This window comes from Orbicella faveolata, unplaced genomic scaffold, assembly GCF_042242905.1.
Source record: "Orbicella faveolata isolate gen_17 unplaced genomic scaffold, um_ofav_v1 contig_47, whole genome shotgun sequence".
Lineage (NCBI taxonomy): Eukaryota > Metazoa > Cnidaria > Anthozoa > Scleractinia > Merulinidae > Orbicella > Orbicella faveolata.
Genome location: NW_028301577.1, coordinates 23,195,569 through 23,212,856, shown reverse-complemented (window position 1 = coordinate 23,212,856; position 17,288 = coordinate 23,195,569). Strand labels below are relative to the sequence as shown.

Sequence of the window (17,288 nt, the reverse complement as noted above, 5' to 3'; positions counted from 1 at the left end):
TATTATATTGCCATTCGAAACGCTACGTAGCTTGCGACACAGACGTCCCGTATACGCTGTATGCTTGGCGCTACACAGTTTTAAATAGCTATCAACTCTGTTAATCTGGAGTGGCATGCCGGTGCATTGTCCGTTACACTCTCTCCGTCCCGCCCCCCTCCTCTCTTCCCCCCCCCCCCCCCAAACTCCGGTCTCCAGGGAGGGTTTCTGATCCATCGTCCGTCTGGTCGAAGTAAGAGTAACCTGCGAACAGGCGTTCTTTTTTCCGGTCGAAGATGAAAAGGAACGCCTGATCGCAGGTCAGCACAGAAGGAGTAAACGGGGGAGACGGGAAGGCATAGCGGGCATTGGTGGACGGGAGATTCAATCCCCTTCTTTCTCGCTTTTCGCCTCCCCTGTCCCTTCCCCATTTGGGCCGGCAACAGCAGCTGGTTTTGAGAAAAATCGTCGAGAAGAAGGCCCTGGGGAAGAGGTTGGGATAGACCCCCGAAGGCGTGCGTGACTAAGCTTTTAGAGAGATGTTGGATTTTCATGGAAGCCGGTGCGAGGAAAATTTTACTTTGTGACCACCAGGGGTTGGACGATCTCTCTATTTTTGGCTTTACATGGAAACCTTGACAAATCTAGAAATTCAGTTTTTACTGGAAACAAAATAGATCAAAATTTATTTAGTTTTCATTTGATCCCATTCTTGTAGCACTGAAATTACAATTTATTAGAACATTCAAAAAGTTAATAAATATGATTTGTATCTTTATAAATGATTCCACGTATGCATCGTAATAAATTACTGTACAGTAATAGCAGAAAGTAATAAATAATTCTGTAAAATGATAAATAAAATTATTTTCGTTTGATCGGCATACAACCTGTAGCTTCAAGCTGCCAGCATACTTTTCTCGCCTGTAGTTAAACACTAATAAGAAGGGAATAGATTAAAGTTTATAAGAACCTTTAAAACAGTAAAAAAAAAAAAAATTAAGTCTGTATTTGAAGGTAACCCAGGAGATAAAATGTTAATTTTTCATCCTCCTGATCAAAGGAAATAAATTTAGTTCTAATCACAAAATTGCTATAGGTAGCCTTCAACATGCTGCTAAACCATTCTGAAGTTTCAATCTTCTTTTCATTGTAAAGGGAAGAGGTAGATCGTCAAAGCCACATACTCCAGAAGATTTTCTTGTTTTTTCTCTTACAATCGAAAGACACACGGACTGGAGACTCGACATCTCCGGATGAAGAGCACCTACTAAAAATTCCCGGGTTTCTCTTGAGTTACACCTGTCAATGGCAGTTAAACCGCAGTTATCCGATTGGCTAATCCTCGCACCAAGTGACACCGTTGCCCTGACAACGTGTTCAAACTGGCCAATCACGGCCAAGTGTAGAGGAGTATACCCACAGTAAGTCTCTTGAACGTTTAAGTCCGCCCCGCAGAGAAAAAGCGCGGCTGCACTAGCTTCGTTACCACTTTGCGCCGCCACGTGCAAGGGCGTGTATCCCGCGTGATTCCGCGCGTGCACATTTGCGTTATAACGAGACAGTAGCTCTATGAGCGCGTAGTCGTTAAGCGTTGCGGCGAAATGAAGCGGTGTTTCACCAAAGAACACGCCGTTGCTGTAATTAACATTCGCTCCAAACTCGCACAGGAGGTGTACGGTGTCCAGCATGTTTTCTGATGGCGAAGCAGTCAGAGCCAGAAGAAGAGGGGTGTAATCCAAAGAATCAACGCAGTTGACGTCTGCACCGCGTAGCAACAAGTTCTGAATGTGTGTTGGTGGTGCGCTTGAGCGCAAAGCGTTCCTCAGCTGGCTGTTCAATAATTCTTGATCAGTGGAATGTGCAACGTCGTACTTGAATCTTTTAAAAATACTCTGAGATCCTGCAAACGGGGATAAAAATTTCAATCAGTATAACTGCAACAATTTCAATTATATTTAGTTCCTAATGCCAATAAATAGCCGCGCGAGCGAAGTTCACGATCACGTGACACTAACACGCACATTTGACTTCAGCCTTTTTTTTTTTGCATTTTCGCGCGCGCGAAGATGGCGCAATTTCGGGACGAAATTGAAAAATATTTTTAACCTTTCCGTTAGCCTTTTTCTGCGTCCTATATCTCTCTTGTAATTGAATACCGTTTCCGCCTGTTTTAGGGTTTTTCCCCTGAGAACAGTACTAATGTAAGTTTCCATGGACAGTGGAAAAAACTGAGTGTGACTAAAAGAAACTGAGTCAAATCACTTCAAAAGACGCACTGAGATCATACATACAGAAAAGGTGATCACTTATCCGGCAGTTTTTCAGCATCTCTGGAGAAATAATTTCTAGTTTAATTATAGTTAACTGATCTAGAGAAATTGTACTAAAACACTTACCCTGTCCTTTAGTCAGTCTTCTAGTCCGCGGCATCTTCAGATCAGTGCAAGGCTCACTGTACGTCACTTGGTGTTTCTTTCGCCGTTACTTTCTGTTGCTTGCTTGTAATCTGCGCAGTTAATGAAGATACAGACTAAAACCTGGGCAAGAGAAAATGTTCTCATGTTCCTGGGGCTATCTGTCACTGCTTCTCACAATTCAAAACAACCGAGGGAAAAACTGTGGAAACCAGTTCGTAAAAATGACGCGAAACTAATCAGGTAATTGAACACGTCAACAGCTCGTGCACCTTGCTTTTCTAATTTTCTTGACCTTTCTTTGCACTGAATAGAGCTTGAATGCAACAAAAAAGTTTTTATTTCTTCTTTCTTGTTTCAATGACATTTACCTGTAAAGCTCTTTTGGATGCTTTAGCTTAAATTACTGGGAACAGATTCACGAAGGCCTTTTAGATTAAGATGTCTCGTAAGTATTGTTCGAATACAGAAGGTGCTGTGAAGTAACTGAATGCTTACGCCTGGTTCACGTTAGCGACATAACGACATCGTCACGAACGACATAAAAAGGACGTTATGTTGACGTAAAAAGGACGTTATGTTTGTAGTGTGAACATGTAGACATAATGACATATTAGCAACATAACGGTATGAACATAACAACATAAAGATAAAACTGATCTTTTCTTTTCTTTTCTGTCGTTATGTCGATGTCGTTATGTCGTTATGTCTCTAGTGTGAACTAGGCTTTAGGGTGCATGTTAACTGAGGAGAGCTTCGTAAATTGAGCTCCTGGACAATACAGGAGGAAACAGAATGAAGATAATTCCAGTTTTCTCAGGAAATTCTCTTATCTTAGCCGAGTTTCCGCAGGGACGTTACGTTTCCAATTCTTAATTCAGTCAATACTCTGGTACGTGGTGACAGTGTGAACATTCCGGAGGGTGCGATGTGAGTTTGTCGGACATCCTCGCCGAAAGTTGCCGTGATTCTTTGCGCCCTTGATCTTATGCCACTGGGCCGGAAATCCCGGAAGAATCTGGGTACGAGGCGGGTCGCGCGATTTCTTATTTCCGGCGAGATTAAATTCAGTAATTTATTCAAATTCACTTTGCAAATACAAATATTAGTACAAAGAAAGGACTAAAAACACCATGCACGTTTATGTATTGTGAGGATGGAATAAAAGTTGGTTTGGTACATGATACGTAAAAAGCGTTAGATCAGAATTTTTCTGTCCTTTGTAAATATTTGCTTCGGTAAAGTCTCGTTCAATTGTATCTGACAATGACCTGTAAATATATCTCATTTAAAATGCAAAACTGGTACGCTAAAAAGTGATTCATGGAATCATCGACTGTGACAACAAAACTACGTTTATTTTATTTTTTTGATTTGAAATCGATATTTTTTTTTTTGCTGTTTTGAAACTGGAACCGAGGCTGCGTCGGCTGTGTGGACCCATACATGTTTGTCGCATATCGAAACTTTCGAACTACGCAAAAAAAAAAAAATAAATAAATAAATAAATAAATAAAAAAATCATCGAAATGAGAAAAGTTGTCAGAAAAGTTTTTGTTGTATATTCACCATCTTTCGCTGCCACCGGTAGCGACGCAAACTGAAGTACAAGAACAATATAAGTACCTAACTTTAAAAGTATCTCTTTCGATAAGCTCGTGAGCATCAAATGCAGGCAGATCTATATTTTTTTTTTCCAAAGCAGGCTTCATTGTCAAATAAGTTTCGGTTTTTCGTCTATCTCACAGACGTTTAAAAGGCCCAAAACAGCCATGGGGTATTTTTAAATCTTCTGCTACCTTTACAGTCGAGTACATTACGTCATAACAGTAAATTTCTTACCTCTTTTTCGTCCTGCCCGGCAAAAAAGTCGGTTCTATTTCTTCGCCATGTGCCGCCTTCATACCGGCTTTGTTTTGATTTTCTTTGTTTCTGGTGTCTTCAAACGCGCGGCACTGAGTACGAATCACTTGAGATGTCTATCGACCAGCGGTTAACTGGTAAAAGGCAAATTTTCAAACATGGCGGCCGTGGCAAGGCTGTCGGTGAATGGTTGTGCTGAAATAGAAAGTTTGTTAACGTTCTGTAAGATACCGACGGAAAGAATATGCGTAGAAGAAAGCAAAGAATTCTCGTCAAATAAGGTATGAAACTGTTGGTTACTCGAGAAGGGAAAAGATTCCTTTTTTGTAGTGAGAAAATTTCATCTAAATGATTTTTGAGACATAGTTGTCTAAGTAAATGAAGAGCTAAAAGAAAACGACAATCAGTCAGTCGTTTGCAGTCATTAAATTGTAATAAAAAATGAAAATAAATAAATAGCCTTTATTATGTAATGCATAAGCTTGGTTTACAATTTATAAACCTCTCTTTAACAAGCGTATGTCACATGTTGATCTGGTAACAGTTTATGTGGAAAAATATTGAAACTTAAAAAAATAAAGTAAATAACAGTATATTGGCGTTAGCAATCGACAAAAATGCTTATTCACGGAATCTTGGCATTCCACGCTGAATACCGATGTCGTAAATGAGTGCCAGCCTCTCTCTCAAGCCTATACTCTTTGCCTTTCATTGTGCCCCTTAGGGATCAAAATGTCTCTTAAAACTCTTTTTAATTATTCGTCTCGTCATTTTACTCAGACCAAGGCAAACAGAATGTTGCCAAAATTTAGCTTATTTTTACATCATTTTAGAGCATTTTTAGGTCAGATCCATCATTTTTAAGGTTTTTAAAATATATATGTTGAATAAGATACTTATTCATGTACATGTGGAATATCAGTAAGCAAATCAAGGGGGATTTAAAGGTTGGACAAAAACCCCTTTCATCGGTGACCTGAAAAATTTTACATTTTGCCTTTCAAGCCATTATAATTTCCCCCCTCTCCCTTCTCTGCTTCTTGTATTTTTAGGGGCCATCATTGACTCTGAGTTCAGGTCAAACAGTAACTGGAGTGAGGACAATAGCAGCATACCTCTCTACCTTATCACAATGTAAACTGCTTGGTAGCTCAGCTCTGGAACAGGCTCAAGTTGATCAGTGGTTGGAGTACTGGCAGACACAACTGGACTCTTATAGAAATGATGGACCACTCTTGAAAGGCGAATTAAGAGTTAGTCAGTGAGATAATTTTTATTCTCTTGTTTGCTCTCTCTGGGATGCAGCTATTTTGCAAGCAATTTCCTGAAGAAATGCCCACTTTTTTATTAGAATACATTTTATAAGAATATCGAGGCTAAAATTTGTGAAATTCCAAAAATATTTTAAGAATAAAATTTAATTTGAAAAGAATTTAATATTTTGTGTTGAAAATTTGTAAATAAAAATATACAATAAAAACATATAATTATTATATGTTTTTAGCTAAACCGTATAAAATTCTTTCTTTCTCTAAATGGCAAAACTAGCCAAAAAACAACAAAAACAGTTCGAGCTGTATGTTTGATACTAATAACATTTCTGTAAGAAGTTATGTGTGTCATATCAGACTTAAATGCCTACAGGCTGGCTCCAAAATTACTTCAACAACATACAGACACCAAATACATTCGAAAACAGAAATATCATTATGCTATAAACTAGGAATACCCACAAGACTATTTTCAGCCTAAAATCGGCAGAAAAATAAGAATATTCAGCCTCAACCGGAAAATGTTCTGCATTAAGCTTAAAATATCAATTCTTCTCTCTAATTGTCACTCCTTTCTTTAAAACATTAGTTTTGAGAATTTAATTTCATTGGTGGTATATCAGCACTGAACAATATCTTCTCTGAGACCGAGCTGTTAAGTTTAAGCAGCTTTTAAAAATACCTGATGCTTCATTGGCAAGTGTATGCATGCATTTCTGTTGAGGACAACCAGTCCATGATCTAAGTTGCTCCTGAGATCAATAAGAGGAGAGTGAAAAAGAGAAAGGGAGAAATTCAGCTGTGTATGCTTGTTTTGTCATCTGTTCCTCCAGTTTTCATATGGTAATTTCTTCTCGTGCATATTTTTCTCCTTCCTTGATGATCAAAATGCAAAAGGATAGGCTGCTTTCCTACTACTCTTGAGACAAGGTTGTCCCTTGTATATACCACACTAACTGTAGCTGAGGAGCTGCCTTGAGGCTGGTCAGTGTTCCTTTGATTGGATCATTGTGAAAATGCCTATTTGTTGCAAGACTTTTGTTGGATTGTAACCATGGCTACCTTCATGCTGTAACAGAATTCACCCTTCCTTCAGCAAGCATGAAGACACTTTTTTTCAACCCTTTTTTCATAGGTGATAAACTTCAGGCTACCTGTAAGCTAAACAAAGCTAATCTGAATTTAATTTCTCCTCAGGATTTGAATAAATTCATGTGTGGGACAGTATATCTGGTGGGATGTCAGCTGACACTGGCTGACATCATGTTGTACTATGCTCTCCACCCTGTGATGATGGAGCTGAGTGTTCAGGAGAGGGAACAACTTGTTAACCTTTCCAGATGGTTTAATCAGGTAAATTTTTCAATTACCAGAATATAATAATAAAATCTGGATTCCACTGAACTATTAGGGAGGGGCTCTCTATTCTCTATTCAGCCCTTCATCCCACTACAGAAATCACCAAACTGTGTCCAATAGGCTTGAAACTTTTGTACAGAGACTTCTCACTCTTTCTTTTGCTGACCCACCAACATTCCTTTGTGTTTTTGTGAGTTGTGAGTTCCTTTGTGTTTTTGTGAGTTTTTGTGATTGTAAGAGAAGTTCAAACTAAAGGTGGGGAAAGGGAAAGAAGTGGATAAAATAATGTGTTAAGAATATTTTAACACATTTATCCACTTCTTTCCCTTTTTAGTGTGAATTCTTATCTTGTGTCCAGCACTGCACTTCACTTACAGTCAGATGAATGCAAAACAACACAAAGGAATGTGGGCAGGTTCAGCAAAAAGAAAGTAAGAGTGGTCACTGTACAAAAATTCAAGCCCATATTCCATAGTTTGGTGATTTTCACATTAAGATCTTAAAAAGACATACAGATAAGTCCTGGGCACAGTTTGGAGATTTTACAGTGTGTGATATTTTTTAATATAACATTCAATGGATATACACGTACTGAATATTTACTGGTATGTGCCATTTCTTGGGCAGTAATTTGTGTTCTTTTTTTGTCACTGATAAACGCAGGTTCAGTGTTACCCAGGAGTACGACAATATTTGCCTGAAGTGCCATTTTTACGTAACCTGCTCTACAGCTGATGTTGCATGATGTCTGTGGTATTAAGCTGAGATGTTTTAAATAATAAATTATGTGAATTTGTAATTGAACTGTTTATAGTAATATACATGTGTACTCATTAGCTCATGGCCTGCAGCATACCTGTAACACACAGACTGAATAGAAAATTACTATCTTTCAAACTGAATATGAGTTACACTACATATGTAGGGCAAAATAACAGAGCAAGACAAGGGAGCATTACAGGCTCTTCTAAGAACCTACAGTGCATGCATTTTCCTCGTGTCCGTGAGTTATCAGTATTAGCTCGTGATTGAGGTAGTTTTGCTGTCTTTACATGAATGTCTTTAATTAGGAAAAGTGGGTGAAGAGAGGGGTGGAGGGAGCTGTGGAAACACTCGCCTGTCGGGTTGTGTTCCCCCAGCATTTCTTGTTCTCCAAACTTCCACTTGTGTTTCTATGACTCAAGAGAAACACGGTCAATGTTTTCTATTTCTTAAATAATAGTGATTTATAACCATTTCCTGAGTGTTTGAGTATGTTAGGGGAAGAAGGGAAGATGTGTGAATTTATACTTCACAAAATTCACAAAATGTTCATTTGTCAACCGATGTCAGTTTATTAAATTACCAGTTCAGAATGCCACACTAGCTACATTTAATTTAAGACAAATGACGTGTGTTAATCATGCTACAATATTATTCTTACCATGTCTGTACTTGCATATTCAACTTCAATATCATTTTGATGAAGGACCCACTCAATCAAATTATACTGCATATTAAAATGAATTATATAAAGATTTTCCACTTGCCAAATGGCAATGTTGAGCTTACAATGAACTTTTGTACATCTGTATTTTACATCATGTACACCACCTTTAAAAAAATACTCCTATTTGTTGCTTGTTTTAATTCCTTTGTGGAACACCCTTTCTAGACTGTGGTAAATATTTACATGAAAATAATATCTCACTCTTATGCTCACAGCATAATAAAATACCTCTTAAACTTAATAAACTAAATACGAGCCTTCAGGGTTCTAACGGAGCTTTGAGTTATAAACTCTGACTATTTCTTTATACCAGCTTACTTGACTGCGTAATTATTTCCTGGTGTTAACATCTCTTGGGTTTGAATTTTTTTGTTTATTACACAAAGGAAAATAAATTTCAAATGCACTCTGGTTTTTTAAACTTCAAACCAGAAACGCTGTTATAAAGCACAACATAATTGAACACCAGTCTCACCAGTGACAACTGATTATTGCTTCTGTACATGTTAACCCAGTTTTTACTCAACTCAAAACAATTATAGTCCTGCGAATACTTGGCAATGCGTAATTATTTAGTCTTTAAAGATGATTTCCAGTCCATACTGCACAGTCTCAGCACCCTAATGTTTGTGTCTCACTCGATGGAATGCGAATCGATGTTATTTGTTACGAACAACATACCTTATCTTTGAGGCCTTTCAAATTCTTTTTTCTCATAGCTTCATTAATTTTTACAGTGGCAAAGTTCTTTGATCAAGTGATATGAGAAAGAATGAAGCATTAGGCTTCGCATCCATAATGGCGCTTGACATGAAACTTTGAATTTACTTCATGTAAATAGTTGCAAAATGAAACAAAACAAAAACTGTAAACAAGCTCTTGAGAGTGCAGAGTATGGACTGGAAATCAAGGATATATCAATGTCATTGGTTTCTGAGTTTTGCTCCTTGATGCTGCAAAACCAGGAAAAATGTGTCCTTGCATGCAGTATATACTAAGACTAGCATAAACGTAATAAATATCTATCAATGTTTTCCTAATAAATTTATAATTTATGTTTAAAACTGTTAGTCTAGTAAGCTAAAAACTGCATTGTATTTTGGGTTGACTTTGGCCCAGTTCTTTCTCGCAGTGCTTTTTCTGCTCCCATCCTCAGAATCATCATTAGCATTGTTGCGCTGCGCTTTAGATGAAGAAGCAGCAGTTAATGCCGCAGCAGCAGCAGTAACAGTAGCAGCTTTTTGAGGGTTTGGGTGAGGGTTTGAACCGGGGTTTGCCTGCTGCACTTGTGGTAGATGCTGAGCATTTTGGTGGACATTGAACGGCACTACTCTAGTACGTTTAACAAATCTGTCGCCAGACTCAATTTCTGAAATAAGTCGGCAGGTTCCACCAAGTATCAGCAGCTGAAAATATTTAAAGTATGATTAATGATTAATCAACAGCTTTACTGTTGTAACCCTTCACTGTGCAAAATCAAAAAGCATAAATTAAAACTTTTACTTAACATATAAGTCTTTTGCTTAAGTCAATACTGTAAACTACTTTTACATACAACACACTTTTTCCCAGTAATATTCTGGTTACCTGCAAAGCAGCCACAATAGCAGAACATGTGGCCAGAATAATATGATTAGCCTTTATCCAGTCCATGAGGTGTGTGTAACAATCCTGACAAAAAGTCCATTTTAAAATATTATTGATGTTTGATTGAATAATTTTGTCAAAATAATACCTTTCTTGACTGTCAGACTAATATCAACATCATATATAATGTGCTAAAATGTTAAATTAAAGTTGATTAAGTCATGATCTAAATGACTAATAATATGTTAAACTTACACATCCTATTTGGGCAGGCAGTGTTTATGATTAAAACCTTAACAAATGTTAGATTTGTAAAAATGTAAAAGTATAAAAACTAAATTTTCAGCAACGTTCTGTTTGCCTTCGTCAGAGTAAAATGGGATATTTTTTGTGGATTGCTAATGCCACACTCTAGTATTTCTACATAGTAGGGATGGATATCATGTCCAGTCATTTCCGTGTGCAGTTTATTTGCCGATTCATTGTTTCCTCTTGTGCAAGGCTTGTGCTCTGCCCCCCTCTCCCCCCCCCCCCCCCCCAGAGAATTCCAAGAACTTTTGCTTTCGCCAATGTGTACAAACTAACACAATCTACAGTCGACTTTGTAAATAATTAGCAATCAACAAAAATGCTTATTCGTAGAATTTTGGCATTCCATGCTAAATAACGATTCTGTAAATGAGTGCCAGCCTCTCCCAAAGGCCTATTTGCATTTTACTATGCCCCTTAGGCATCAAAACATGTCTTAAAACTCTTTTTAATTATCCATCTAGTCATTTTACTCTGACGAAGGCAACAGAACGTTGCCAAAAATTTAGTTTTTATACTTTTACATCATTTTTAGGTCAGATTCAGCATTTTTTTAAGATTTCAATGTTAAACTAAAATTTTTTTTGAAAAAATCAAATGATTGAAAAATGCACGAACTAGAAAGTTGTACGTAAATTACCATTGCAGTGCTTGACCAACAAAGTAAATTACATTGTGCATTTGCTAAATTACATTGTGCATTTGTACAATTTACCTTTAATCTTTCCTTTGTGGTATCGTTATCAACAAAACAGGATTTGTCAGAACTTGACTTGTGTTCTAGGTTTAGTGGCTTAAGACCGCAGCATTCAAACTATAAAGAAAATATTAATTATTAATAATAGTTATTAGTAGGTTAATACTCTCCTACAATCGGACAATGTAGGGACTGTCATCGAGTGACAGACTTTGAATGGAAACTGTCTTTCTGAGCTTCTGCCTTGGGAGGCTACGAAGTTAATTACTGACCGTGTTATCAGGTTCATGATTTTGGGCCTTCTCTCATTGGAGGCTGGGGTTAAGCTAGGATTATGAATTTTCAATGTCTCCCTGCAGAAGTGCACTGTCAGAGTAAAGTGTCGGCAAATACATGTAACCACTGGTCTCATATAAGGTTTATGGTATTGTGCTGACTATGAAATATAGTAACATTGGGCAGAATACTTAAATTTTGAACTATAAAAAGGTAAAAAATAGTACCTCTTTTTGAATAATGATTCTAGCTTCATCGGATGTTTGGTTCCAGTTTGCAGTGATATGATCTGAGATCTATTTTAATGAAGTAGATGAAATAATTAAATGTCAAGAAATATTAGTTATAATAATTTCTATCCTAGGGCAGCTATTTCTGATGAGATTTGAACAGAAAATAAATTGTATATGGGCTGAGCACCCAGCAAATTGACCAGCTGTGAGGGCCATGATTGTGAGGAATATGATCAATCTATGCATTAGATTTTTTTGTGGGAGGCATGGTAGCCTCAAGGTTAGTGCACTCAACTCTAGATCAAGCAGTCTGGGCTTGAGCCCTAGCTGGGGAGGTTGTGTTGTGCCTCTCTCCACCCAGGTGTATAAATGGGTACTGGCAAATTTAATGCTGGGGGGGGGGAGGTAGGGTAACCCTGCAATGGACTAGCATCCCATCCGGGGGGGGGGGGGGGGGGGAGTAGAAATACTCCTAGTCACTTCATGCTACAGAAACCAGGATAAACTCCGGCCTGATCGGCTACCTAGCTCGTATCCAGACTTTACCTTTGCCTTTTGCACATTAAATTTAGTCCTACATCCAATTTTATGTAGTGCTGAGGAAAATGTTTTTAAACTCATTACTCACCTTATCTTTCTCAATATAGAGATAGATAGCTACTCCAAGTTCCATCAGAAGTAACAGTAACATCAGGCCAAAGTACTGATAGAAAAACATTAAAAACATGCTGTTACGGAATTGACTTAATACGATATAATGCGGATGTGTCTTGACAGAGTTAAAGGAGGATACCCCTCCTCTTGTTGTTTGGAAAGTTTTGAGCATCAGTGAACGCAAGTTAACCTGACACACAGTTGCCTGAAATTCATCCTGTTTTATTGTCATCTCTCAAGTAAAACTGATCAAGTTTTTTTTTAGGACCATTAGGAAGTATGAGTACCATTTAATTTGATACTTACCACTCTCAGAAGAGTTTTTTTCAACAAAAGGATTCCGCATGCCCCCATAAATCCTGCATAAAGGATAAAAAAGTTGAGTTACCGGGAATGAAACAAAATTAGTCAGTTCAAATTCATGACTCTACTTAGCTAGCACTAAGACTTTTATGTGGTCATAGCATGTATGTGGGTAGGAAAGGGGTATTGTACATGTCTTGATGTCATTTGTGGTGGGGTGGGGGTTGACAACTTTGAAACTGCTAACATTTATTAGAAATCCTAATCCCCTAGTATCTGTTAAATAACACAATTAATTTTCTGAGAGGGAGATCAACAATGAACAAAAGAAGGGACAGAATAGTGAGAAAGGAAAGCCATGCTCCCCCTCCCCCTCCCCCGTCACAAAAAGAAACATTAAGGGGGTGAGGATGGGGGGACAAAAGTTGACCTGTTGTACTCACCAATGATAAATACAAATGATGACAGAACAATGTAACCAATTGTAACATACTGTTGAGAAATGGAGAACAAAATATATTTTAACCCAATTCATATCAACTTTCATAGCCCAAAGGCTTGGCAAAAGTTTATAGAGAGAGATTAAATATAGCTGAATACTGCTGGATAGTTTGTGAAAAAGACCCACATTTTTTCTAGATATGTACTCATATGAATCTAGCGGAGGTGCCTGGGGTGGTGGGTGGGGGTTTTGGGGCCAGTGGGGGTGGGGGGGGGGGGGTATCTCTACTCTAATTCATATTTGCTTAGCCCTCCCTCCTGTACCCTGTGTACAGGTGTACCCAAACTGTCTCTACAAAATTAATTATGGTATTCTGGTAAAGCACTGTTTCACCCAACATTTCCCTTTGGGCAGAACAAAAGTAGCAAACTCACCAGATTCCCAGCCAGATGTTTGTACTCTGTGTCCTGTGTGGTAACCCATATGGCTACACCGAGCATGACAGCACCTCCAAGCTAATGAGAGAGAACAAAAGTCTGAGTATATACCCTTTTCCAAAATGTGGGGCAAGAGGTGAGCAAAAGGAGTCCAACCCCAGGAGGAAGGGGCGCGCTGTTACCCAACTTATTAGGAGTGGAGCATTTGATTCTTGGGGGAGGGGTGGGTGATTCTGAAAGCCAAAATATCCTGCTAGTATACTGGTAACCAAAAAAAAATGCACATGACCACTGCCGAAAAAACTTTCATGCACGTTCACTGAGCCAAGAAAAGCATGTTACATGAGGAAAGAAGCATCATGCAAACATGCGTTTTGCCAAACAAAAATTCCTAGTGCATGAAAGGATTAAAACAAATTAATGTTGATACCAAATCACCCAGTTCCCCATTCCCCTCAAAATCCAAATGGTCCATTCCTTATCCTTGTGTATTAGGGCCAGTGTATTGTCGTGGGACGTTCGTGGTGTTTTTAAAAAACACGATAGCATGACAGCACCTCCAAGCTATTGAGAGAACAGCACAAGAAACGAACAGAATGTTATTGGTCTGAGTATGCACCCTTTTCCAGCACGTGAGGCAAGAAAAACGAGCCAAAATTTTCCCGGGGGGGGGGAGGGAGGGGTCATTATCATCATCGTCATCTTTATTTAAAAACACGGTAAATACATCAGGCATTAACAATTTAATATAAAAGCTACAATTTATTACGAAAGACTATGTATACAGATTAATCTTCTATAATTTAAAATATTGCTAACTATTAAAGAAAAGTAAACTAAATTAAAGCCTGTTTTACATGAGTGTCGTGTCGGGATTAATTAACAATCGTCGGAAATTAGTCAGAGATGCTGCTTGCCTAGCAGCTGAGGGTAGACTGTTCCAGATGACTGCACCACTATAGCCAAAGCTATTTTTGTAATGGTTAGTACGTGGCAAGGGAATAGCAAGCTTATTATCAGAATTGCGCAAATTGTAAGACGTTATCACATCACTTCGCTGAATGAATTTCGAGGAGAAATAATTGGGTGCGAGGCCATTTAAGGACTTACAGACCATCTCAGCCTTAAGTTTTTGACCTCGAATTTCTAAATAGCCATAACCCTGGGTACCCAGCATATTTTGAGTGGAGTTTGCATTCACCCGCGAAAAGAATCGTTCCTTAGATTTTAATCAGTGCGCGATCAAAAAGAACTATTGTTTGGTTGTCTGCGAGTTTGACATGACTTGCCCATTTAAGCTTTAGACAGCTGTTCACTGTGAATAAACGTTTGACATACAAGATGGAGTTCCACGCTCCTTTATCATTATAACCCTGAGTTATATCGATTTTTTTTACCTTCGCGTATTGCCTGAAAATGGCAGAGATTCGATAACGGTTTTCGGAAGACTTGCTTCTCTCAGCACTTGTTTTGAGCTGTCAGATACGTTTTTACTGAAGTAAGGTGACGATAGACCAACAGTGTTGTTCCAGACAAATTGCAAACCTGTGATTCCATTGCAATAACAATGAAGCTGTCAAGGTCATCGTTTGTAGCTAATGATGTTTTATGACCGCAATGAAATTATCAAGGCACTACCCCTGTTGACTAATATACGAAATTAAACATAAAGAAACGGTTTTAGTATGAACCGAAGGCTTGTCTGTAAGACCCAGCGAAACTGAATAAAAGCGGCAATAAGCAGGTGACAAGGAAGCGTCATGCGGCCATATCATGAGTTTAAAACATCTCAAAAATGTTTCATTAAGAACTTAAATCGGTTCAGTCCTTTTTTTAATACAAAAGTCGGTATAATCCGACAATGGCTGAAATGCCGAGTCCACAAATTTTGAATGCCAAGGTGAAATGACAGCGACAGTTTGATTGGAGTCTTCTTAGGTCTTCGGCATTGCGAGAACAAACTTTCAAACATGTCGTCCACATGCCGATCTCTTAATAAACTGCGGTTCGTAATACAGCAATCCCGCTAAGTCGTTCAGATTAAACTATTTGTGCGAAACATGCTGGTTACGAAAATATTGGCATTTGTAATAAGTGCGTGATCTGACTGGCAACGCCGGATCATATAATTTTAAAGACAACGCGGAGAACGCGATGTTAACTTTCTTCCTTTGATATCAGCAAGATCAAGTACAGAATTTCTCATGGTTTTGGTACGAAAACAAAACCATCCACTGCAGATTTGTACAGTATTGAGTTGTCTGTAGAGATACAGGTCGCTTAAAGTTTAATCGAACTTTATCACGTCCATTTGCCCGTTGTACCAGTTCATTTCACGTGCGTGTTTTCACTAACAGACATACAAGACACGAACACCCGCGAGCAAAAAACTGCGCGAAAACCGACATTACGCGCGCCTTTTTGTGTCTTCGGTTTGTACAAATCTCTGACATATATATAAAAGAATCCATATCGTATCGCTTACCCAAACCAAACAGTTCAAGGTGAAGATACTCCATCGAACAAAGACCGAGCATTTATCCATATGAACCATGATGGTTTGGTAGTCACTGAGGACGTCTACCAACTCAAAGTTAAACTACACAAACGCTTTGAACAGTGAAGAACGTCTAGCCCCTTCATAACGTTGACAATTCTCGTGAAATCAGTCCTTTTGTAATCATGACAACAACAAATTTATATTCAATTGCGGAAACATACGCAAAATTGCGTTCTTTAGGGCTGCCAAGGTTATACGCTTGATCAAATGTTTTGTAATGCAAACGAGGTCAGGGGGTCAGTTTTTCGAGACTGAATGAAAGCTTTCAAAGGGTGGATATTGTTTCTTGAAGCAAATGCAATTAAGTTATTCAGTCTTGAAGCTTTTCAAATATGTTCATATGCGCTAGCGTTTATGTATTCGACAGAACTTAAAAGAAATTGTTTTCAACTATTTGTACCATATCCATCAGCCGAACGCCCTGAATTCACGTGCAACTGATTACATGCGCATTACAGTTTAAAGAAAAGAAAGCGTCTGCAATTTTAATTTCATGGTTATTTGATAGCCGCCATCGAAAAGTATAAACAGACTTGGAAAGTTTGTGCTCGAACCTTAATTGCATTTTGCCCAATTAATTGATGTGTTCTCCAAATCACTCTGATCTGCCAAACAGTTTAAATAAACTTGTGTCAACATTGAAGTTATCCCTGATGGTAAAAGAATGCCTGATGCAGTTTTCTTTTAGCAACTCTGCACTGTCACAAGGCATGATTACAACTAAACGAGTTGAAACACTTTGGCAAACTTTATACTTACCAAAATCAAAAACGAAAGTGTGAATAGAGTGTACTTCACACAAAGACCCATGTCGTAGTTATTTCTAAGATGTGCCCCAGCAGTCAGTCGACGTTTACAAACTTGCAGAGCAGATTGCTTTCAAGGATAATAACGGGCAAAATACGCCAGCCTGAAAAGTGATTTTCTCTCAATAAACTCCCACGTCGAAACAATTTGCTCCACTGAACTGGAATGTCTGACGTCACTCGTACAGTTCAATAATTTCTCATTCGCTGATAATTATAAACTCGGCAGTTTCTTATTCTTATTTGAAAAGAATAGTTTTCAAAAGGAAAAAAGCTATTGGTGAGCTTTCATAAATTTCACAGTGTCGGGTAGCTCGCCTTAATTATTTTAGTCCTATTTTTAATCGTCCATTGGACCAGAAAATATTGCATCTTGGCCTTTAATATAGAAACACACACAAAATCAGCTATTAGTACAGTCGAACCTGTATATGAACGGCCACCCTCGGGACTTGAGGAACTGGCCGCTTAATACAGGATCACTAAAAATACTCACTGGGCATGGTCTAATGTCAATTTTAATGGCGTATCTACAAAAACACTTCTTACAAGGAAACAATAGGACAATCAACACTCTTTCAAGCGACTAAACCTTAAACAAAGTTC

The 17,288-nt window shown here is 38.2% G+C and overlaps 3 protein-coding genes across 5 annotated transcripts; 1 reads left to right on the top strand and 2 right to left on the bottom strand.

Annotated features, from left to right (window-relative positions):
• Positions 1–645: 645 nt before the first annotated feature.
• Positions 646–4,345, bottom strand: LOC110060954 (ankyrin repeat domain-containing protein 61-like). The gene is made up of 3 exons (XM_020767763.2): positions 4,239–4,345; positions 2,379–2,488; positions 646–1,882 (listed from the first exon to the last, which is right to left on the bottom strand). The coding sequence occupies exons 2-3, from the start codon at positions 2,410–2,412 to the stop codon at positions 1,086–1,088; spliced, it is 831 nt and encodes a 276-aa protein (XP_020623422.2). The 5' UTR covers positions 2,413–2,488; positions 4,239–4,345; the 3' UTR covers positions 646–1,085.
• Positions 4,346–4,386: 41 nt separating this feature from the next.
• On the top strand, positions 4,387–11,679 carry LOC110061147 (eukaryotic translation elongation factor 1 epsilon-1-like). Its single transcript, XM_020767986.2, has 4 exons — positions 4,387–4,540; positions 5,312–5,512; positions 6,728–6,883; positions 7,553–11,679. Exons 1-4 carry the CDS (start codon positions 4,418–4,420, stop codon positions 7,622–7,624), a joined length of 552 nt encoding a protein of 183 aa, XP_020623645.2. The 5' UTR covers positions 4,387–4,417; the 3' UTR covers positions 7,625–11,679.
• On the bottom strand, positions 8,200–16,811 carry LOC110061152 (tetraspanin-9-like). 3 transcript variants are annotated; one of them, XM_020767993.2, is made up of 9 exons: positions 16,636–16,811; positions 13,314–13,394; positions 12,881–12,929; positions 12,441–12,493; positions 12,109–12,183; positions 11,475–11,543; positions 10,990–11,088; positions 9,966–10,049; positions 8,200–9,784 (listed from the first exon to the last, which is right to left on the bottom strand). In XM_020767993.2, exons 1-9 carry the CDS (start codon positions 16,684–16,686, stop codon positions 9,446–9,448), a joined length of 900 nt encoding a protein of 299 aa, XP_020623652.2. In that variant the 5' UTR covers positions 16,687–16,811; the 3' UTR covers positions 8,200–9,445. The 3 variants fall into 3 exon arrangements, with proteins under 3 accessions (XP_020623652.2, XP_020623651.2, XP_089135785.1); XM_020767992.2 differs by lacking the exon at positions 16,636–16,811 and adding an exon at positions 15,802–16,095; XM_089279659.1 differs by lacking the exons at positions 9,966–10,049; positions 16,636–16,811 and adding an exon at positions 15,802–16,097.
• Between the last annotated feature and the right edge of the window lie 477 nt (positions 16,812–17,288).

Bases quoted from the DNA above. Each gene is read 5' to 3' on its own strand.
- LOC110060954 (XM_020767763.2), bottom strand. From the start codon at position 2,412: ATGCCGCGGACTAGAAGACTGACTAAAGGACAGG. The intron at 1,883-2,378 runs GTAAGTGTTTTA...CCCCGTTTGCAG, and splicing joins AAGACTGACTAAAGGACAGG to GATCTCAGAGTATTTTTAAA.
- LOC110061147 (XM_020767986.2), top strand. From the start codon at position 4,418: ATGGCGGCCGTGGCAAGGCTGTCGGTGAATGGTTGTGCTGAAATAGAA. The intron at 4,541-5,311 runs GTATGAAACTGT...TTGTATTTTTAG, and splicing joins AAGAATTCTCGTCAAATAAG to GGGCCATCATTGACTCTGAG. The intron at 5,513-6,727 runs GTTAGTCAGTGA...ATTTCTCCTCAG, and splicing joins TCTTGAAAGGCGAATTAAGA to GATTTGAATAAATTCATGTG.
- LOC110061152 (XM_020767992.2), bottom strand. From the start codon at position 15,870: ATGGTTCATATGGATAAATGCTCGGTCTTTGTTCGATGGAGTATCTTC. The intron at 11,544-12,108 runs GTGAGTAATGAG...TCATTAAAATAG, and splicing joins TCTATATTGAGAAAGATAAG to ATCTCAGATCATATCACTGC. The intron at 11,089-11,474 runs GTACTATTTTTT...TTTTCTTTATAG, and splicing joins GAATCATTATTCAAAAAGAG to TTTGAATGCTGCGGTCTTAA.